At 34.6% G+C, this 22,389-nt stretch overlaps 4 protein-coding genes across 4 annotated transcripts; 3 read left to right on the forward strand and 1 right to left on the reverse strand.

Annotated features, from left to right (window-relative positions):
- The first annotated feature begins 1,091 nt into the window (after positions 1 to 1,091).
- LOC145622552 (cytochrome c oxidase subunit 6a, mitochondrial-like) lies at positions 1,092 to 4,436 on the forward strand. Its single transcript, XM_081676413.1, has 4 exons — positions 1,092 to 1,305; positions 1,612 to 1,727; positions 2,620 to 2,662; positions 4,174 to 4,436. Exons 1-4 carry the CDS (start codon positions 1,191 to 1,193, stop codon positions 4,209 to 4,211), a joined length of 312 nt encoding a protein of 103 aa, XP_081532539.1. The 5' UTR covers positions 1,092 to 1,190; the 3' UTR covers positions 4,212 to 4,436.
- Positions 4,437 to 6,280: 1,844 nt separating this feature from the next.
- LOC145637213 (disease resistance protein RGA2-like) lies at positions 6,281 to 7,814 on the forward strand. The gene is made up of 2 exons (XM_081688693.1): positions 6,281 to 6,353; positions 7,059 to 7,814. Exons 1-2 carry the CDS (start codon positions 6,348 to 6,350, stop codon positions 7,812 to 7,814), a joined length of 762 nt encoding a protein of 253 aa, XP_081544819.1. The 5' UTR covers positions 6,281 to 6,347.
- A 1,854-nt stretch (positions 7,815 to 9,668) lies between these two features.
- Positions 9,669 to 11,718, forward strand: LOC145559211 (cysteine desulfurase, mitochondrial-like). The gene is made up of 2 exons (XM_081620650.1): positions 9,669 to 9,924; positions 10,038 to 11,718. Exon 2 carries the CDS (start codon positions 10,039 to 10,041, stop codon positions 11,404 to 11,406), a length of 1,368 nt encoding a protein of 455 aa, XP_081476776.1. The 5' UTR covers positions 9,669 to 9,924; position 10,038; the 3' UTR covers positions 11,407 to 11,718.
- An 8,771-nt stretch (positions 11,719 to 20,489) lies between these two features.
- Positions 20,490 to 21,437, reverse strand: LOC145622687 (EPIDERMAL PATTERNING FACTOR-like protein 2). Its single transcript, XM_081676448.1, has 3 exons — positions 21,144 to 21,437; positions 20,999 to 21,063; positions 20,490 to 20,867 (listed from the first exon to the last, which is right to left on the reverse strand). Exons 1-3 carry the CDS (start codon positions 21,208 to 21,210, stop codon positions 20,664 to 20,666), a joined length of 336 nt encoding a protein of 111 aa, XP_081532574.1. The 5' UTR covers positions 21,211 to 21,437; the 3' UTR covers positions 20,490 to 20,663.
- Between the last annotated feature and the right edge of the window lie 952 nt (positions 21,438 to 22,389).

The raw sequence follows: 22,389 nt of genomic DNA on the forward strand, positions 1-22,389 counted from the left end.
CATAAAAATAATTAGCAAGTTTAAAAAATAAGGTTCCAACTTGTTTTAAATATTATTAAAATTGAAATGACTTTGCACAACCTTAAAATAAAACACGACACAACTTTTTGCCAAGTATAAAGGGTGGCAAGTATGCCTTAGGGTCCATAAGGAAAAAGTAAGAATGCAAACTTTTAGTTGGTCTCACGACCAACCAGATGGTCTTGCGCTACAAAAATATACATTTATTAGAAAAAAAAATGAACATTTACTAGAAGAAAAATGAACATTTATTAGAAAAAATGAACATTTCCTAGCTTGGAGCAATGGAGCGTGTGGGGGGGGGGGGGAGGAGGAACAACCAGCTTTTTCAGAACAAGAGTATTGTAGATTGCATCATAGCTCAGCGAGTTTATAGGCTTGTTGAAGAGCATGACAAGTATAACAAGCTCGTCTATGGGTTCAATTCCTTCATAAATCCCAACAATCAAGTCCGAGAAGAAGGGGTCGTCAAATTGAAAACAAATGCTACTTTGTCTGATGATGGTTGGGTGGGATTGGGAGGCGTTGTTCGTGATCATGATGGTAATAATGTCTTGTTTGCTGACACAAGAAAAGTTAAGGCGTGGTGGTCGATAGAAAATGCAGAAAGAAAGGCAATGTCAATGGCTATTCGATTGAACAAGCAACAAGGTCTCCACATAATAATTTTAGAGTCTATTAAAATAAGAAAATAAATATTTATTTTATTAGAATGAACATCATACGACATGAAAGATGAACATTTATTTTATAAGAATTCGAGATCTACCGCTTTGCCGTGGTAATGGATATCGCTCTTAGCGTTCGCTTTAACCAATGAATATCACACAATATGAAAATGAACATTTAATTATTGAAATATACAAAATTATTGTAAAATATGTAAAGTTAAAAAAAATGTTCAATTTTTATCATAGTAAATGTTCATTTTTTAACAAGGGACCATGAATATATACCTGGTCTCGAGGACACCCTTCAACAACTAAAGTAAGAAGCTTTAGCCCAAGCCCATATTCACCAAAATATAGACACACCCGAACAGATTCGGATCCTTCAACCTGGAATTCTGGAAATTACAATTAGGTTCGCAAACTCCAATTTCATTTTCCCAGTTTTATTCATAAGAAGAAAAAGGAAAATTTAGAGAGAGAAAGTAGAGAGAAGCAACAATGGCGATGACTCTTGCTAAACTCAGATCCGGCGTTCAATCCGCCATCCGTGCTGGTCGTTCCTCCGATCTTTCCAAGCGCCCCTTCTCTTCTTCCGCCCACCACGACGTTGCCTGTAAATTTCTCTCTCTTAATCTTTTTTCCCTTACAGATTTGACCCTGAAATTCACAAATTTTTTGCTTTGATTTGAATACCCTTATATGAATTTACGATATACATAAATCTGAATTACGTTTTTTTCATGTTCGATTACTTAATTTAATCAATTAGGGTTTCATTTTGTTTTGGGCTTAATTAGCTTAAGCATTGAAGTTTTATAATTTCAATAGAATTGGGGGTTTTTTTATTTTCATTTGTATGTGTTTTATTTTCTGGAAAATGGGTGTTGATTGTTTTTGTTTTGTTTGTATTTATTTGAAGACGAGGCTAAAGAAGCATCAAAATGGGAGAAAATTACTTACCTTGGAATAATTAGTTGCACAACCTTGGCAATCTACCAACTTTCCAAGCCTCATCATCACTTTCCAGAGCCTCCTGTAAGTTCTATTTAAGTTTTACATTACTTATTTTTCCGCTGTTGTTTTGCTCATTTGGCCCATTTGTTGTCAATTGCATTGGATTGAGTGTTGTTTTTCGCTATGATGCTAAATTATGCATGTGTTAAATTGATCGTATGAATTTTTGATCATTCCGTGATGGTTGGTGTCTATGCTCATTAGTTGTTTCTTGTTTTTAAAAGCACAAGTAAAGGAAATGCTTCTATGTTTATTGCACTTTTTGGCTAATGCTAACCACTAGCTTTTTATTTAAATGTGTTTCATTTGTCAATAAATAATTCATAGTTTGTTATAGAATATCATTTTTCATCCTTTTATCAGCTAAATTAGCTTGTTTGAGCGGATTAATTCTTAATCTTAATTCCCATCCAATGGTCAAGATATTAGCTTGAGACTTTTAGAAATTACTTGCTCCTTAGCTAACTATGACCAGTGGAAATTTGATACACAATTCTAAATTTAGCCTAGTGGGAAGGAGAGCACCATATATCTATTAAGAGCACTTTGGGGGAGGGGATCGTTGCATTTCCCCTATTTTCTGTTGTTTATGTTTGTATTTTCGTCATAAGTAATTGAGTTGATGTGGCGGATCATACGAGATCATGAAGATGATGTGCTTGGTGTGTGCATCTTTTTTAATTATATGTATTGTTTAACTTCATTTGTAAAATTTTATGCTACCTCCGTTACAAGTTATGTGCAACCATTTGACATAAAGCAGAGAAGGAAAATGTGTAATCGTTGCACATAACCTGTAACGGAGGACACTAGTTGAAAAATGGCGTTTGCTTGATTATCTACATATCTTTATGTTGATACGAAGTACTTCATATATAGTATCTCATTTTTGTTTAATGTGAATTGTTTGCAGGCATACCCTTACATGCACATTCGCAACAAGGAGTTCCCATGGGGTATGGTTTCATTTAAATTATATTTCACTAATGATTTTTCAGTATTTTGTGCCATGTAAATTTGGCATTTTCATTTTGTTTCTTCTCTATAGGGTTTTGGGTTGCTTAAGATCTTTTGAAGGAATGTGAATTTTGGGGGGGGGGGGGGGGGGATTTAGAAATACTCGTATGAAGCAGAGATAAATATAACGTCTATCATTGATTAGTATGATTCGAGAGGAATTGTTTATTTGGTTGTCAATTAGAGATGAACAAACTTAGAAGTAAAATTTTTGCAATTTCGATAGGAAAGTTGAATGACGCTTTTGTTGATTTGCTTTTCTTATTATCCCTTTTTTTTTAAAAAAAAATTTCTAAACCTATCTTATGCATTAGTTAATACCCCATATCAAACATGAGTTTCCAACCTTTTTCATTTCAGTCTATTTTTCTTTACCCTATTAAATCCTCTTAACCAACTTGTTGGCGACCTTGTTAAGTCTGTCTCATGTATTTCTGTATACTGGCGTTTTTATTTGTACACAGGAGGTCTGTTTATGTTTGTTACATACATTGCCTTATTCTCCATGATTAAAGATGTGGCATTACTTATTTGAAGACATTTTTCAATTGTTGGTTAACTTTATAAAGTCAACCCCTTTTCCTGGACAAACTACAATCAAATTGTTCACTGCTATCTCTGATATAGTATAGGAATATGCCCTGTATACTATATCAAGATTTAGAGACAACAGTTGTTGTATTGTTTATAATAAATTTACGAATCACTACTCTGATCATGGTTGATAGGTAATACTTGTTAGAGTCATTACAAGGAATTATCTGGATCCAAGTCCACATGAATCTCTCATGGCTGTTTTATGGGTGAAGACTGGCTTATATTATTTATGTTATGATTTAGGATAGCCCCTGTTTATATTTTGCAGGGTTGACATATTTGATAGCTAATTATCACTATTATAATGTACAGCTATAGTTGTGTTAGGAAATCACCAATCCAAGTCAAGTCTACAACATCATTTTTTCATAATGATTTTTTTTTTTTTTTTAGTTACTGCATCCTTTATTGGCATCTATGTGTGGTGAAGTTTTGTTTTTAGAAACCCTGAACCACGTAGTTTTGAAGTCTGATTTTATATCTGCCTTTTATTTTTTGTTTTGGTTACAGGCCTTTCTTTTCTTATCCTGAACTACCATGTCTTTTTGGCTCTAGCTCCACTTTCTTCAATGTCAATATTAGTTGCATTCTTTTTCTTTCTTTTTTTTATTGTTTCCTATTGATCATAAATAAAAAAGTTATAGATAGATATTATTTCATCTACTAAAATTTTTGAATTTATATACATTTGAATGGGAAACATTTAGTTATTGTAAACATACAAGTGAATTAGCATGGATTTGATCAATTGTCTTCACACTTGTGCATGCCCCTTGTGAAAACCTTTGCTATGCCATATACTTGATGTCTTTGCTCTTTATAAGCCTTTCTGACCGTCTTTTGTGGTTTTCAGGACCTGATGGGCTCTTTGAGGTGAAGGAACATCATTAATCATTCTGTTTTTCTCTTCCTGTTTCATGTTATTGTCATTGGATCAATCTCGTCTTTGGAAGACGAATTTCCTACTTCAATGTTTTTCATAGTGCTCAAGCACTCAAAATTCTTTGTCGAGATGAATGTATGGACAGTTTGTGGGTGGGTATTGGTCTTTTGTGATTTGGACATGCCTTTTGACTGTAATTCTTCAAATAAAATATGGTCAATACTTAATACGCATTCAGCATTCTTATCTTACCATAGTATTCATTGTTCTTGTATTTGTTCGTTGTCCCGTTTTAAAATCAGTATGAATTCTTTCATGCCGCTCTTTATAATTCCATTTCATTTGAATGTGCAAAGCTGTTGAGAAATTATGCAACACTTGAATATATACCAGAATTGTACCCTCTTGTTGGTTGACATTTTGTAAAGTTTGTCAAACCAAGGAGTGTATCTAAAAAAGAGTGAAGTTGTGATTTACAAATTACAGCCGAAGTCCCATATGGAGCATTGATTCTTTTTTTTTTTTTTTCCTCTTAACCCCCTTTCCCCGAAACCCCTTCCCTTCCCAACGAAAACCCCACCTAAAACCAGCCCCTCTACCTTTGTAACCCCCACCATGATAACAGACCTCTTTCCATCCTTGCTAGGTCTGGTCTGGTCTGGTTAGGGTTTCAAGGATGGGTGGGGGGTTGGGGATTGGTTTTAAGGTGTTTCGTGGGGGAGGGAGGGGGGTTTTGGGGAAGGGGGGTTGGGGTGGGTCAGTGGGGTTGCGATAGGGAGAGAAGGGTTCAGTAGCGGCGCCGGGGGACAGGCTGGCAGGGGACGGGTGGTGCCTTGTGGGGGAAGGGTTTTTTTTTTTTTACAAAAATAATTTAGTAATTAAACAAATAAAAAAAAAACCTAGCCTTTTTTTCAAAAAAAAAAAAACTAGTCTTAGAGCAAGTTTAACCCCTAAGACTTGGATGTGACATCATTTTTTGTGGTCCCCATTGAAAATGATGTCATCAAATTCTTGTTAAGACTCACTAAGACTTACACAAATTTATCACTTTAGCCCTAAGACTTAAATATTTGACATATTATATGTAGAAAAGTGTAAAAAAAAAAGGGGGGGGGGGTGAGTAAAGTGGGTCCCTATCTCAAGTTTTAAGTTGAGTCTTGAAATTTCAAGACTCAACTTGAGACTTGCTTGAGATTTTTGAAGAAAAATGGGAATAGTCTTATGTATAAATCTTAAGACTCAAAATGATGATGTCACCCCAAGTCTTAAGACTTGGGGCTAAACTTGCTCTTAGGGCCTGTTCATATTTACTTAATTTTAGTTCAGTTCAGCTCCAATCAGTTCAGTTCAGCTCTTAATTTCCCTCTCTCATAAAATATTCATTTCAGCTCAATTCAGTTTAGTTTAGTTCCAATCAATTCAGTTCATTTCAGCTCCAATCAGTTCAGTTCAGTAAATGTGAACAGACCCTTAGTAAGATTTTAATTAAAACGTATCATAAATATTCTAATGATTCACGATTACAAAAAGTTTTTTTTTAGTATCAAAGAGAATTTCCGATCTCCAAAAATTTTAAATTTGAATATCTTCACCGATGTTTAGATTTGGGTAATGTTTTCATATGTTTGCTCTAATATGTAAGTTGCAATCGAAATTATACAAAAATGTTTGAGGTGAGTTAACATTGAAAATTTTGGTCAATTATGGAAATCTGATTGTATTTTACAACATTTAATCTTGTACGAAGTATTATGTAATTTTTTTATTTATAACAAAAAAAAAAAAAAAAAAAAAAAAAAAAAAAAAAAAAAAACCTTTTAAATATAATGAAAGACGAAACTATTATACTCCGTACTGTAGTAACCAAAGTAAGCAGTACTATGTACTATGCTTACGGCTTACCCATGTCAAATTTTATGATGCATAAATTCGTAATTTAGAAGTTAATACGACCACTATTAAACCCAATTATTAATTAATAAATTTTAATTTTACAAAAATGTTTAATTTGTAATTTAGTAGGGTTGGGTACTTGCCAACTTGGGTGACATCTCCATCAAACTCGTGGGTCACATTTTCTTTCTCTCACCACATCTCCGCAACAGTCGTTGTTCCTTAAACATGCTCTCAAGGTGTTCGATCATATGTCTGTAAGAGATTTTTTTTGCCTTTTCCTTTTTTTTTTTTTTTTTTCAATTACAATATAAAATTTTGAAATAACGCATTTATTTTAGTATGTATATAATTATAATATGGAGGGAGTATTTGTGATATAATTATTTCCCCAGTAATAATAATCATCTTGCATACTTTTATCGGATTTTCCAATGACTGTAGTAGTAGTGTTTGTCTTGTACTTGGGATAGATGCTCTTTTGCTTCTCTTTCACTGTTAATCCTTTTTAATTAGCAATGACCCAAACCATTGTGGTGTTTTTTTTGGTGGTTTGATAACGTGATTAAGAGAATCTTGTTTTAATCGATGAAAATGCACGGTTTTCTATCGTTAATTGCCCTTTTAAATATTAATAATTCCTGTTAATGGTGCTTGACTGCTAGCTGGCATATTAAGGATCCGATTGATTGACTAAGAGGAAACCAATAATCAAAGGTGTGAAAAATGATAAAAAAAAATTGATAATAAAATGTAGTAAAATGAAAGATGTCTCCAATCTTTACATAAAGTAATTTTGTTTTAATTACCCACTTGGCCAGTGTATCATTAACAGTAGTGGTATCATTAACAAAGTCACATCTTGCATTTCAAACACTCACAAAAATATTTGGTAAGAGAAAACTACTTACAATTACAAAGAGAGAAATATGGCTGAAGCAGTATTGTTTGGCATTGCACAGGAAGTCCTGAAGAGTTTGGGATCTGAGGCCCTTGCAGAGATTGCCTCGGCTTGGGGCTTCAAGTCTCAGCTCGATAAGCTCAAGGATACCATCAACACCCTTAAGGATGTGCTGTTGGATGCTGAAGCGAGGCAAGCTGACAATCTCCCTGATAGCCATGCTGTTCGTGGTTGGCTTCAGAGGCTTACCACTGTTGTCTATGAAGCTGATGACTTGTTCGATGAGTTCCACACTATAGCATCCCGCAAGCAGCTCTTGGGTGGAAACAAAGTGACTCGAGAGGTACAAACTTTCTTATCCCGCTACAATCAGATGATATTTGCCTTCCGTGTTTCCAAAAAGATTAAATCAATTCGGGAAAAGCTTGCTGATATAGTCAGTGATGGTACACAGTTTAACTTTGTACCCTGCTCTCATGAGGGAGGAAGAGTAATGAACAGAACTATGAGAGTTCAGACAGATTCTTATGTTCATGTTGAAGAAGTTATTGGTAGAGATGATGATAAGAAACTCATCTTAGGTGTGCTGCTTGCTTCATCTTCCACTGGCGTCGACCACGAGCAGAGAGAAGAGATGCTTCCTGTCATCCCAATTGTGGGAATGGGTGGCATGGGGAAGACCACTTTAGCTCAACTCATATATAACGATCCTCAAGTTAAGGAGTACTTTGAGATGAGATTATGGGCCTGTGTTTCAGAGGACTTTGATATTCAGGAAATCACTAAGAAGATCCTCAGGTCTGCAACCAATAATTGACCGGCAATAAAGATGATAATTGATAAATGTGAAAAAGCTTTTCATATGCTCAATGGAGGCCATATTTAATTTATTACACAACATCTTATGTTATCAATATGTCATAGGAAGCTTAAAATACTACTTAAAAATAATTTACAATAATTATTCCCATTAATGAAAAACAATAATAATCGTCCACAACTAAAGTACTCGTTGTTTCTAAATCCACCCAAACACTGCCAGATTTTAGCTACACTTGTGATAATTATGTACACATGTGATAAATGGATATTGTCATTCCTAAACACAAGTTGAAATAAACTAACTCGAAACGGCTAGCCACCCCGCGCGCAACGCGCGTGTTGGCTGCCCTAGTTTCTTAAAAATATGTTCATAATGCATTTTTTTTTACCTTCTGTTAATCTTTTAGAGAAAATCTTCCATCAATATCATAAATCAATATTAACAGTTTAACACTGTATTAAAGAAGGATGAAAGTAGTTGTAAAAAAAAAATGAAAATGCATACTTAATGATGATTAGAATAATTTTTGAGTCGAAACTCTTCAAAGAGTATAGTTAATTAAAAGGGTAAGATTGGAAATATATTTTTCCATAAAAAAGTTCTTTTGTTCTACGGAGTACATTTGAAATTTTTTATCATGGAGGCGAATGCACCATGCTCTGTGCATCCGATTTTCTTTAAAAAAAAAAAAAGGCGGAATGAATATATAATTGTTCAGTAAAGAACATATAGTTGTTTTGTAAATAATATATAGTTATTTTATAAAGAACATCAAATATGGTTGTTTTGTAATAAACATATAATTGTTTTGTAAAGAACATATAACTATTTTGTTAAAAAAAACATCCAGCTTTATGTTCTTTGTATATATTTAAAGAACATCCGTAATATTAATAAAGAGCATGATAATATAATGTAATGAATATTATTTTTATTCAATAATAATAATAAAAAAAACATAATAGTATTTTTTAAAGAACATCTAGCTTTTCAATCTTTAAATGAATTATTTAACCCATAGATGAAGAGTTTTGGTAATTATCATTTGTTTGAATTTTTTAGAGAGGAATAAAAATTTTAGAGAGAGAAATAGAAAATTTATAGAGAAAAAGAAATTCTTCTAATAGAAGACGATGGCTGAGCATTTAGATCGAGTTTCGTGGTGTTTTTAATCATTGTTTGTTAATGGAGTGATTTTTAATGAATTGAAGGTGAATATATGGATTTGTTAATCAAAGATTGAAGGTAATTTTGAATGAAATTTTGTATTTATTTTTCTTTAATTGTGTTACTTTAGATTTGAATTAGAATATTTTGTAATCATAAAATTCATTGTTTATTTTCTTTTTAAAATTTGATGAATCTGAATATAGATGTTGAATTTGAGAATAATGTGACAAAGGTTGAAGATGACGTTCTTTATAAGATAGTGTTATGTTCATTTCTTTAATTTTTACAATTCTATAATATGTTCTTTTCACCTTAATTAAAATGTTCTTCTTAGAAGGTGGCTAGGAGAGGAGATAAGGTCAGTTACTGATTCCTCTAGTGAACCCTTCCTAGAAGGTGGCACATAGGTTTTGGGTTTACAGCTTAGCCTTTGTAAGTTGTAATTTTTCACCTTTTTGGTAAAAAAATCTTTATTTGCCAAAAAAAAAATGTTCTTTTTATTTAGCTAAATGTTTTTTACATCTATATACAATGTTCTTTTTGTGCTTTTTTTGGGAGCGGATGTATAATATGCACCATGCTTATTGTACATCCGCCTCTACGAACCACTAATTGACTTACATTTAGGTGATTAAAGTAAAAAATGTTTGATTTGTAGGGTTGGGTGGCATCCTCATCAAACTCGTGGTCACATTTCCTTCCTCTCACCACATCTCCCCAACAGTCGGTGTTTCCTTCCAAATCCCTCCCTTAAACCCCTCTCATCCTCATTTCTCTAATTCTCTCCATTTTCTCAACCCTAATATTATTCTTCCATTAATCAAAGGAAATTCCATTTTATCATTTTATCTCAATTACTTCCCAATTAACCCAATTTCAAAACCCTAATTTTACTTTCTCTCTCTTCTCTTTGCAATCCCCATTTCTCGCCCAGGTACTCTACAATCCAATTTCCTGGATTTCTGTTCTTCATTTGTTTGAGATTCAATTGATTTTGAATTCCTGTTTTTCAATTTTATTTTGAGATTTCTCCTTTTCATTTCACAGAATGACTTTCTCGAAGCATCTAATCTCCAAACTCCGCAACCTCCAACCCATCTCTCAAACCCTAATCCGCCCCTTCTCCACCGCCGCCGCTGCCGCCGCCGCCACCGTCGATACACCGTCGGAAGACTCACCCATCTCCATGAAAGGGGTCAAAATCTCCGGCCGCCCACTCTACCTTGACATGCAAGCAACCTCTCCGGTTGACCCACGTGTCCTCGACGCCATGCTCCCCTTCTACATCTCCCAATACGGCAACCCCCATAGTCGGACCCACCTTTACGGTTGGGAATCCGAAGCTGCCGTCGAAACAGCACGCTCCCAAGTGGCGCGTCTAATCAACGCGTCACCCAAGGAAATCATCTTCACCTCCGGCGCAACAGAGTCCAACAACATATCCGTTAAAGGGCTTATGCACTTTCACCGGACAACCAAGCGCCACGTCATCACTACCCAGACGGAGCACAAGTGTGTGTTGGATTCGTGCCGTCATCTCCAGCAAGAGGGGTATGAGGTTACTTATCTTCCTGTTGAGAAAGATGGGCTTATTGATTTGGGTAAGTTGAGGGATGCGATTCGGCCCGATACTGGGTTGGTTTCGATTATGATGGTGAATAATGAGATTGGAGTGATTCAACCTGTTGATGAGATTGGGAAGATTTGTAAGGAGTATAATGTTGCGTTTCATACGGATGCGGCGCAGGCGTTGGGGAAGGTGCCGATTGATGTGGAGAAGATGAATGTGAGTTTGATGAGTTTGAGTGGGCATAAGATTTATGGGCCTAAAGGGGTTGGGGCGTTGTATATTAGGAGGAGGCCTCGGGTTCGGGTTGAGCCGCAGATGAATGGGGGTGGGCAGGAGAGGGGGATAAGGAGTGGGACTGTGCCGACTCCGTTGGTTGTCGGTTTTGGGGCTGCTTGTGATGTGGCGTTGAGGGAGATGGAGTATGATGGGAAGAGGGCGAAAGTGTTGCAGGAGAGGTTGTTGAAGGGGATTAGAGATAAGGTGGATGCTGTGGTTGTGAATGGTAGTGCTGAGAGGCGGTACCCGGGGAATTTGAACTTGTCGTTTCGGTTTGTTGAAGGGGAGAGCTTGTTGATGGGGTTGAAGGAGGTGGCGGTTTCGAGTGGGAGTGCTTGTACTAGTGCTAGTTTGGAGCCTAGTTATGTGTTGAGGGCGCTTGGGGTGGATGAGGAGATGGCTCATACCTCGATTAGGTTCGGGATTGGGAGGTTTACCACGGAGGAAGAGGTTGATAAGGCGGTCGAGTTGACTGTGAAACAGGTTCAAAAGTTGAGGGAGATGAGCCCTCTTTATGAAATGTATCAGCAAGGGATTGATATTAAGAGCATTCAATGGTCTCAACACTGAGCTTTGAAGGGTTTGATCAATTGATTGGCTGAATGTGGGCATCTGTAATGTAGACATCCTGTATATTAGAAGAGCAGCTCAGAGCGCGAGTTCGGCTGTCTAACAACAGGTTTATCTCTTATACCAATTCGAGTTTTGAATTGCTTTATAGACTTATTTTGAGTATGTATCAACTATATGAGCCAGGATTGTTGAGAGCTGATTGTCTTTAAACCAAACATTACCTAGGCTTATAATAGTATGTAAATTACTCTACGAGAAATCTTTTTGAACTTTGCAATGGTAATAAATGGCACGTGTTTGTTACATCTATTTTGCAAGTTCTTGTTATGTGTTGCCCTTTTTGAATATTGTGGTTTTGTAATTTTGTTGTTTGTAATCATTGAACAAGTATGGTTTGCCTGACAATGATAGGAGCTCGTGTAGGTTCGAATTGCTTAAATGCTACTCAGATACAGTGCTTAATGTTCATCATATTTAGTTTACTTCTGCTCTGTATCTCAAGTAGAGTTGGGATGCTTTCTTAATCTGAGTACTGCAGTCCTTTACTACAATACTTGTTAAATCAGAAGTATACTTCACTACATCAGATAAATTGTCTGGAGTTCAATTTCACACCATTCTGTAAAGTTTAATTCAGTCAATGGTCCTATATTCCTGGTCGATACTGACTAGTCCAATGAACCAGAACTTTTGGTTTCCTTGTTTGTCTTCTGGATATAGCCTTTGCTTGGACTCGCTTTTGTAGTCGTCAACTCCCATGGTCATTGGGTTGATCCGTGATTATTTGTGCCTGTAGGCTGAGAATCATAATGTCACATTAGAATCAATGTGTATACATCATACATATATCAATGTCGGTAATAACTCTTTTATGGTTTGTTGGATGGTACTTAATACAGTGACACAGATGGTACATGATGATTATGATCCCAATTTTAAGTATTGTTCTGTGAAAATGTAATTAGTATTTGTTAAGAGGGGGACTTTGGTTTGCAAAATAATTTGATCTTTATTTTATGCGAAACCAAACACCCCATTAGCTAGGCTGCATAATATTAGGGCCTTGTAGTAGCTATAAGCCTCTAGGACACTAGAAGAAATGAAGGAAAGCAGCAGAAGCCTACTTTAGCATGAGTCATCGCAAGGTTTCTGCAATGGGCCCTGGGGTGATGGAAATGTAATGAGCTTAGGTCCTTTTGAGCTTCTCGTCAGGCTTAGTCATCCCATCACGAGAAACCATTGCAGGGAAAAATCAGAAAATAGCTAGATAGGATCATATGGTTGCATTATGAGACCAATTATCTACAAGGTGGGGGCTAATTCATTATCATCACTAGGGGTTATCTAACCAAAGATGAGAAGAAAATCTAATATGTTGTTGATTTCATGCAAGTGGTTTAAGTATAGCTTACTAGAAAGAAAAAAAAAGGAACACTGTGTGCAAATTGATGAGTACAAACAATGAATTTCCCCATGGTTTTGGGTTTGCTGATAGGGCTTCTATTTTCACTGCCTTATGCTCCGGCCACATCCTGACAACTAATTTTATATACTCTGAAGTAAGAAAGTTACCAGGCTTGACATTAGGCTAGTGCTGACCTAACCTGAACAGAAATTACTTACTGAAGTCTGTAAAATAATCAACGAATTTGACTAGTCTAGTTATGGTAATCTATCTCCTAGCCAGTAAAATTCTTTATTTAAAGTCAGGGTTAAACAATTGATTGTAAAGTACTCGTATTAGTTATAATGTACCCTGCTGTTGCTGAATAATTATTGGGCCCGGATCTTTTAACTTAGTTATGAACTTGCAGATGAGACTATAGGTCTATAGTTGGGTTAATTCCAAATCAGAGCAGTAGAGGCAAAATTTAGAATCTTTGGGGTGTAAAACTCTAGATTGAATTGGAGCAAGATTGAGTACATGGAATGTAGTTTTAGCAAATTAGGTGGTCAAGTGAGGATATAGTAACATTGGATGTTAAGGAGGTGCCCGTAAGCGAGTTATTTATGTACCTTGGGTTGATTTTTGAGATAGTTTTGAAATTGTTAAAAATATAGCCCGTTGGCTCAAATGAGAAGCAACAAATGGGGTATTGTGTGGTTGTAGCATATCTTTGATGTTAAAGGGAAATTTTTATATGGATTAGAATGTTGGGGGTGCTCGGGATGGATCATATTAAAAATATAAAGTAGCAAAGGTGTGTATGTTGGGATGGATATGTGGGAACACCTCTAAGGATTAAATTAGAAGTGAAGATATTAGGAGGAAAATTGGAGTTGTGGACATCTTGGATAAAATAATGGAGAATCGATTAGTAAGTATAGTAGAGGGTTGGGATCAAGGGGTTCTTATAAGAGGCATGGGAAGACCATTGATGACTTGGATGACATGAAGAAGTTGGGTTTGCAGGAGCATATAACATTGGATAGGTAGGAGTGGGAAGGAGAGGATCGTGGTTGGCGAGTACAAGAGATAAAATCTTTGGGATAAAAGCTTGATTGTCGTTTTGTTTATGAACTTGGTGGTTCTCTTTTGGGCATTTATTATTTAGTTACTGAGTATTCCAATAGGTATATTTTGAGTATATTTTGCTTTAGTAGTCATAATCTGACGCCTTGTATAACTTGTGAGTTGAAGGAGTGGAGGATTTTGCTGTCTTGTATTTTCACTTCAAATTCAGCATATTGCTGCTCTGTATCTTCTAAAGAGTTGGGAAACATGCTAATCAGACTTCTACTCTTCATATTTGTAAATTCATCTTCCACTATGTACTGTACTTTTTAACCTAAGTGGTGGTTATAAATGCTTTCAAGAGTTTATTATTCTCATTGGGTTGTTCCTTTTTGAGCCATTATGATAGAAGTGTCGCTGAGGACTTTACCTGATTTTTAACTAATAATTACAATGAGACTGGTATCGTGGAAGAATTCAGGAAAGAGACAAATAAGAGAGCTTCTCAGCATTTTCTAAAGTTTGCAAAAAGCTAGGGTCTAGGCTTGCTAATAAGATCCTGTGAATAATTAAGGAATTGGAAAATAGAGACAGATCTCAGAACATATCCTATACCATACATTTTAGTACCTCCTGTTAGAGTGGTTTTATTCCCTGATCAACCATGGCTTGGGTCAAAATTTCTTTGGTTTCTGTCTACTATAGTTTTGGCTTGATAGAAGAGATGCTATAAATGTCATTCGTGTTTTGGATGTAAACCTGAGGCTGAAATAGTACAACCACTTGGAAGTGTGGATGGAAATGGTTGTTTGGGTAAAAAAATTTGATGTCTACATGAGATGACTTGCCTATTTTATCACTACCTCTTTGATTCTGCCACTATAGTGTTGTACTATAGTTGAGAGATCTGCTATTGATTAATTAATGTTTCGTAAGACCATGTTGTACCCTTTTAGTGCTAAATATATTTAGGGATACCCTCTGCTATCTTTGCTGTGGGTGTGGCTCCTTTCCCTCTGATATGTGCAGCCAAATGGTGGTAAATAAAAATTCGGGTTATGATTTTTGAAACTTGAACTTGGTCCTTAGTAGATCCATATCGCAATTTTGTTTATGCTATCTAAAAGTGTAGGACTTGGCAAAGTTGAACAACTTGGTCCTTAGTAGATCCATATTGAAATTTGGGAATGTTCTATTGGATGTAAAATGTTTTCTAGGAAAATGATTTTTTCAATAGGCAGATATTAACTGGCAAAGGTGGGTAACATTTATACTTTATAAAAGATAAGGAACTTACCTTCTTTTTTCTTGCCTCCCAGCTATCCTCATCAGATTGCTCCCATTTTCCTTTTTACTAAGTATAAAGTTTTATTTACTGAAACAAAGGAAAATTTGTTTCCAATAGTGTTTCCTTAAAAAATATTTCCACGAAAAGCATGTTATTGATATTTGATAATGTTTTCAATCAAACCAAATGATGAAACGAATCCTTAATTATGCCCTTAGTAGATCCATATTGAATTTTTTTTTTTTTTTTTTTTTTTTTTTTTCTTTTTCTGATTGGCTCATGTCATGGGATGTTAATGTTAGCCGACCCCACTTTTGGGATTAAGGCTTTGATTGATTGATTGATTGATTGATTGATTGATTTCTTTTTCTGATTGGAATTCAGAAGTAATGTTTGGGGTTCTTACATGTCTGGAGTTCTACTTGGTTTTCATGAAGAAAACAGAGGCTTTTTTTTTTTTTTGGTTAAAGGGGGTAGAAACGGAGAGTTGAATAATTATCTGTGCTGGATATATTAATTTGAGTGACTCATCTTCAAGAGTAACATTTGTTACATTTCTGTAAATTTAAATTCCGCAGTTTATAATTTAGATTTGCTGTTATCTGAAGATTAGTCCAGTATTCCAGCTAGTTGTAGAAACAGATCCATTTTAATAGGACGACTAGAAGTGCTGAATTACTTTGGCCATATATGTGCATTAACAAATGACTAGTTGAAGATTCTATAGTGTTGTCCAGTTTATCTAGTCTTGATGATCTAGTTTACTCATTGTCTCATTGACAATGGGTATGGGTCCAAATCTTTCTGAAGGTGGGTTGTATACCAAGTGCTAGTATTATGGTTTTTTTTGCTTTCTCTCCCTTTGCAAATCACTTCCATAGTACATGATTCATTTATTCTCATGAACATGAAATTTTTGTCTGTTTTTCCTGTATCTCCTTCAGAGAGTTCATGATACAGACCTCTATTTGTAAATGGTTGAAGGAGCTATACTTGAATTATTTTGACTGTTCAGATGTTAATGTCTTCTGAAACTGCTGCTGCTTTGTTTAAGCTTGAAAGTAACTGCAGTCCACACAAGTTTTGGTATATATGGCGAAAAATGTGATACTTGCAAGCTATTAAGATTATGCTGCAGGATTTTAGTAATCTCCATGTGTTTGAGCAAGAAGCTGATTTCACATTGCTTCTTTACCTATTATGGCTGAATGTATGACATCTACACTCAAATATCCTTTTTTTGTATTATAACCTCTACTTTATGATAGTGAAATGCCATATTTGCCGTCTAGATTTGTTAAATATCAACAGCTTTCGGCGTAGCATTGTGGCGTACGAATGACTACTGAGACGTTTTATATTTCTAATATTACCCTAGTATTGGTGCTGAATCCCAACTTGGGACCAATTTCTTAATCCAAGATACAATTATATAACTTGTGTATGGTTATTTTTGGTGAAAAGAGTAGATTAAAACACATAAAAGTAGATAGTAAAAGGTTTTAGGTGAAATAGGTGCATTACTTGAAATAGAGTATTGTCAATTTGTGATTTTGATGGTCTCGTGAGCCTAATCAAAGATCACAAATTACCCTTTTGAGCTTAATTACTGTACTTCGAATTCCACGGGCAAGGTGGTGAGTTGAGAAATCCAACATACCCTTGGGTTGATGGATAATACGGAGTAGTTATATTCTATCTTAATTAGGATGTTTCTCTTTTATGATGATTATACGTCTTTTCCTTTCCCTTCCCTTTATTTCCCTCTCCCTTTCTTTCCTTATCCCGACTTCTTATCCAAACGTGAACCTTGTCCCCTTCCTTTCCCTTCCCTCTCTCCCTATTTTGATCTATCCTTTGTTTGGATAGCAATGAAGGAAACCAAGGGAGGTAAAGAGGAGGAAGGGGAAGAGAAGGTGAGCTTCATTTTTCCAAGTCTTTAATTTGGCGGGATTATGCTTATTAAAGAGAGAGAAAATGGATTTCTTCCGTCTTGTAATCTCTTTACTAATTCACACACTAACAATAATATAGATCTAAATTTTCATTCACAATATGAACCTGGATTTAAATTTCAATGTAGCAGTGTAGTACATTTATTAAACTTGTCGTGGAACACTGCCAAATAAATGAGGGTTATAAGACAACTTGCATTGAATCATGTAAACACTGACATTTTCATTTTGCAGTTCACTAGAGGACCAAATATTGCAGTATCTCAGGCTGTAACTTAACTTTCATACATTTATAAGAAATTCTTACCTTTTCTTTCTTTTGCTTTTCTATCAGAATATATCATATTCTCATTCACCCAAAACAAAATTTACGCTGTCTACATTTATTGTCACATTTTTTTTAGTTGTTTATAAAAAGTATTGAGTTGCAATATCTTCATTGGTTTTCAGAGCACAGAAAACTTGGGATAAGAGAGGGTAAGGGTTTAGTGGGGAATCACAAATCACAATCGATCCATGCGTATTGTTATATTCATTAAGATTTGTTGAATGAATATATGCTGAATTATCTTTAAAATATCTGCTCATAACAGTTACTTGTTCCATTCTTTAAAGATTGTCCCAATTCTCGCATGTCATTTTATATTGAGTGAACCCTTTGATATGGACAAATAGTTATCTTATAGAGTGTTAACCTCGTAAGCCTTCTCTATACATGTTTTTTTTTTAAAAAAAAAAAAAAATTAAAAGAGTACTGCCTTCATTTTAGTTTAATTTCAACAAAATTTGACCTCCTAATTATCACGTGAGTTAAATTAATAAAAAAAATAATCACAAATATGTACTCTGTACTAAAAGTCTAAACCAAGACAAATTTAAAAACATTGTTACATTTAACCAGAAACGGAGGGAATATAATTACCCAGCATTCTTCAAACTCCTTTGTCATTTTCACGTTTATAAATCTATAATTATGGTGGTGCCCATGAAACATTCTCTGGGACTGAATTTGGATAAAAAGCTCTTATATTCCAAATGCACGTGAGCATTTGTATTTATTAAGTGAAATGTTTCTTTCTAACCCCAGATTATCTGAATATATTGCAGTTCTTTGGTGAACTTTCTTTGGTAGCATAACTAGCTACACGACATATAAAACTACATGTGATAATTCCAAATTATTTAATTACATTCTGGATTTCCTATTGAGCTTTATCGCAATGCTTTATTCTTATGATATCAAATAGCAATCTGTGAAAATTCTTGATTAAAAACAGAATTAGGAGGTAGCTTGCCATTAGGAGATGTATCATAGGTTGTAGATGGTCAAATTTGACAATCTAATCCTAGGTACATGTTAATTTTAAAACGGAGCAATGGAGCAAGTATCTAAAAACGGAGAGAATATTTCACTTCTGTACGTATAATTTTTAGAGTTTTTGCGTATCTTACTTTGATTATTTTGGTGTATAGAGAGCTACAAGGGCGAGGGGTGAGAAACGATCCCAATATCTCCTGAAACCGGAAGAGAAGCTTTAACCAGTTGAGCTATCCCTCACTCTCTCATCTTACTTTGATTATAATGCATCCACAAAGCAATTTTCTTTGTATAAACAAAATTTATGTTCCTTTTTTCGCGTATAATTATAAACATGAAAATTATCAACACCGTGACAACAAAGTCTTATGTTAAATAATACAAAGTACAGTAATAATCTTATTCTATCATTTTGAAGCATATTTGAAGCAAGATTGAAACTATTCTATGGTGTTTGAACTTAATTTTCAAATTCAGTTTGAATAATTCAAAGCTATAAAAAATATGGAGTATGGAACACGCATATTCGTAGTACATATATACTACCTACGTTACATATTATTTGCAACGATTAGATATTTTTCCTCTCTACTTTATGTCAAATCGTTGCAAATAATATGTAACGGAGGTAGTACAATACATTATCATTGAAGCTTGCATGGCAATTTAATAAAAATACATTCGTTTTGCGTGAACTAAAAACTACCGTGGTTCAAATTAAGATTGACGTATAAAAACTTAACTAAACATCTTCCTACAAAACCAATAAACCTATGAATATGTTGTTCACATTGATCGACTCGAATTTAACACGATCACCTATTTGACACACACAAACAAACTATACAAATATAATTTTGTTGAGGTGGTAATTATATACATTGAATAATTTTTTATTTTTATTATACCTCGCCGTTTGTTTTCTCTCCGGGCACTTTTGTTAGTAATTTTCTGAATTATACAGTAGTTGCAGTAAAAAAAAAAAAAATAGATATCGTGACTTGATTTTACAGAAAAAATGTAAGTGTCTAATAGAAATAAGTGGAGTAAAAGACGTTACATGTTAACTCCGGTGTCCTGTCATTTCATGAGCTTCTTGAATGATTGATCTTATTTCTCTCATTTTTACTTTTTTTTTTCTTTCTAAAATGAGTTCATCAATCTAATAATTACTGTATTTTTCCAATTATAAGGAGAGAAGAGAGAACCTTTCAAGATTCAACCTAGTACAGTTACATCTGTAAGACTGTAAAGCACTCTATAGACCCTAGAAAACGCAAAAATGAATGAATGATTTATCAACTTTTCATGGAAATTTTCCTATGTAACATCAAAATCAATATTTTTGTGTTTTTTTCCAAATGGTATTTCCTTTTTTGACATACAAGTAATATTTGGTTTTCAATCTCAATTTCAATTCTATAATATTTCTGATAAATGAAATTAAATTTATGGACTGACTGTTTGAGTATTGATAACAATAATTACATTGTCCAAAATTTGATATTCTTGAAAAAGTAAAATACATCCATATTTTTTTTTTTTAGATTGAAGAATTATTACAAGTTTACAACCGGGTTAAACTTTTAAGTGCGGCCAACTTTTTTGATGAGCTAACCAATTGACCGAATTGGACTAAGTGTCCATATCACATAACCTTTGTGGAAAACAGGAAATTGATTTCCCTAAACTGAAATTTAACTGACACTCCTCCATATTAGTTTATTTGGTACCGGACGTAATATTAATTACTCGTATTACTTTAGATGGTCTAACAAGTAATAACTTTTAATCATCGTTTTTATTGATCTAGTAGCATTAGTTTGACCATCGTAAAATAGTAGCCCGCATTATCGGACTTGGGACAATAAGTAGTCCCAAATCAATTAAAGGGAAGAGGGAATAGAATATTACTAAATTACTTCATAATTCTATATTACTCATCTAGTGAACTACTCCACCTATAAATTGTTTATCAAATATAGCCGAGCTTACTAAATATTTTCAGGTATGAATTTGTATACATACGTGATACATACCAAAATCCACAATGAAGGCTGATCACAATAATAACCAAAAGCTTTATAAATTATAATAGGATAATAGTTATAATGTTATCCTCTTAATTACATACATATATACCAAACTTTTATAGGTTTATACTTTTATGGTAACAAAAAATAAGACAGATAAAGCCAGTGAAAAAATTAAGTTACAATTAGTAATAAGTACGAGTAATTAAGGATTGAAGACAGAGCTGCCACACTTGCATTTCCAAGTGATAGGTTTATACTCAATATTGGAGACCGAAATCGAAATGTTAGTTGGCACTTGAACTGCTTCACAATGCCCGCACGATTTGCATCTTCCTTCGCATCTTGGTGGCCTTGATCCTATCTCTCGCCCTCGTAACGCAGCCGCCACCGCCTCTTCTTTTGATCTCTATTAGTTTGTACAACATTGAAATTAACATCCAAACTAGACAAAATTTTGAAATGAAGAATAATTGAATGAAGCTTGGAAGTACTACCTCCATTGCAACTAATATGTAACGGAGGTAATATAATTCTTACCTTGGAAAGACTAGAGATTGAGTTGTTGTTGTTGTTGTCATTTGTTGCTGTAAGAAGCATTCTACCTATACAAAAGAAAGACATTAGTCACGTTGATAATATAACTTGAACTAGTGACGTGACAATTATCCAGACGGGTACGTACCTTCAATAGTCGTTGAGAAAATTATTGACAATGTGAGAAATACAAGAACGATCAAACGGCCAACCATTCCTTAACAGAGGAAGAAAGAAAAAAAAAAAAAGGTGGTAGAAATGAACGCTTGAAGAAGGGTAAAATTAAGAACAAATTTAAAGCAATTTTGGAAAGTGGAAAAAAGAGGTATATTTATAGGAAGAAGTAAACATGTGAAATGTTGTTAATCAGTGCCAAAATTTGGGGGGAGGAGAGAGAAAGAAGAAGAAAAAATGATGAAAGTCTGAAAAATGGTAGCGTAAGAGGAAGAGGATATAAGTAGAAACAAGTAATGTAAAAATGATCAAAAATAGGAATAGTACTGTGTACTGTTTACTGTGCACAACTGATGCTAAAAACGACTACACAAAATAAAGATTTATTCTCAACTGCTAAAATCCATCTTACCAAAAGTTGGGAGAGATACTACACATCACACAAGGTTTTTGCTGCTAATTTTCTTACATCATACTCACTGCTTTTGCTAATGGTTTAATTATGGGACCGTAAATTTGTAAAATACTACTGTACTTGTAATTTAATCACCTAAATAGGCAAGATTATTTTCCGATAAGAGGAGTAAGATTGGAAATTGGAATTTGTTAAAACAATTGGGCTAGAGATACAAAAAAAATACTCCATATAATTTATTTCTTTTTAAGATACTCTGTAAAAAAAAAAAAGTACTCCATAAAATACTTTTTAAGATGACTAGTAACTAAATTGTTTATGAAAAAAATGAAATTAGGAACTAAACTGAGCTGAAATTAAGCCGAAGATAACATACCCTCACTTATATTTTTTTCAAGTGAAGGAGTATCCATCATTCGGCCAGGAATTAAAAGTTGAGCAAGTATTTAAAAGGGGGGTGTTAAATACCGCCATCCAAAATGATCAAAACCACCAACATTTAGTGTGAATGGACAACCATGTCCTTAGTACTCCTCTTGCCACCAATCACTAACACCTTGACACCACCACCCTAATTGATGATTAACACCACCACCACACTGACCGGCGACGATCACCGCCGCTGCCACCCGAACCGGCGACCCACCACCTTCCCTACTTTTTTAAATTTTTATTTATATTTCAGGCAACAGTGGTAACCAAAGCCCAAAATCGATTACCGTGTGTGGTAACTGGAGCCCAAAACCGATTACCGTGCATGGTAACCGCCGGTGTTGGGCTCCGGTTACCATAGAATCGATTAAGA

The sequence above is a fragment of the Chenopodium album genome, chromosome 1 (genome assembly GCF_948465745.1).
Source record: "Chenopodium album chromosome 1, dcCheAlbu1.1, whole genome shotgun sequence".
Taxonomy (NCBI): Eukaryota; Viridiplantae; Streptophyta; class Magnoliopsida; order Caryophyllales; family Amaranthaceae; genus Chenopodium; species Chenopodium album.

What these genes read in the sequence shown, in the direction of transcription:
- LOC145622552 (XM_081676413.1), top strand. Translation starts at nt 1,191, where the DNA reads ATGGCGATGACTCTTGCTAAACTCAGATCCGGCGTTCAATCCGCCATC. An exon ending in ATCACTTTCCAGAGCCTCCT is followed by an intron (nt 1,728 to 2,619) that starts GTAAGTTCTATT and finishes AATTGTTTGCAG; the next exon opens with GCATACCCTTACATGCACAT. An exon ending in CAACAAGGAGTTCCCATGGG is followed by an intron (nt 2,663 to 4,173) that starts GTATGGTTTCAT and finishes TGTGGTTTTCAG; the next exon opens with GACCTGATGGGCTCTTTGAG.
- LOC145559211 (XM_081620650.1), top strand. Translation starts at nt 10,039, where the DNA reads ATGACTTTCTCGAAGCATCTAATCTCCAAACTCCGCAACCTCCAACCC.
- LOC145622687 (XM_081676448.1), bottom strand. Translation starts at nt 21,210, where the DNA reads ATGGTTGGCCGTTTGATCGTTCTTGTATTTCTCACATTGTCAATAATT. An exon ending in TTTCTCAACGACTATTGAAG is followed by an intron (nt 21,064 to 21,143) that starts GTACGTACCCGT and finishes TCTTTTGTATAG; the next exon opens with GTAGAATGCTTCTTACAGCA. An exon ending in CAATCTCTAGTCTTTCCAAG is followed by an intron (nt 20,868 to 20,998) that starts GTAAGAATTATA and finishes ACAAACTAATAG; the next exon opens with AGATCAAAAGAAGAGGCGGT.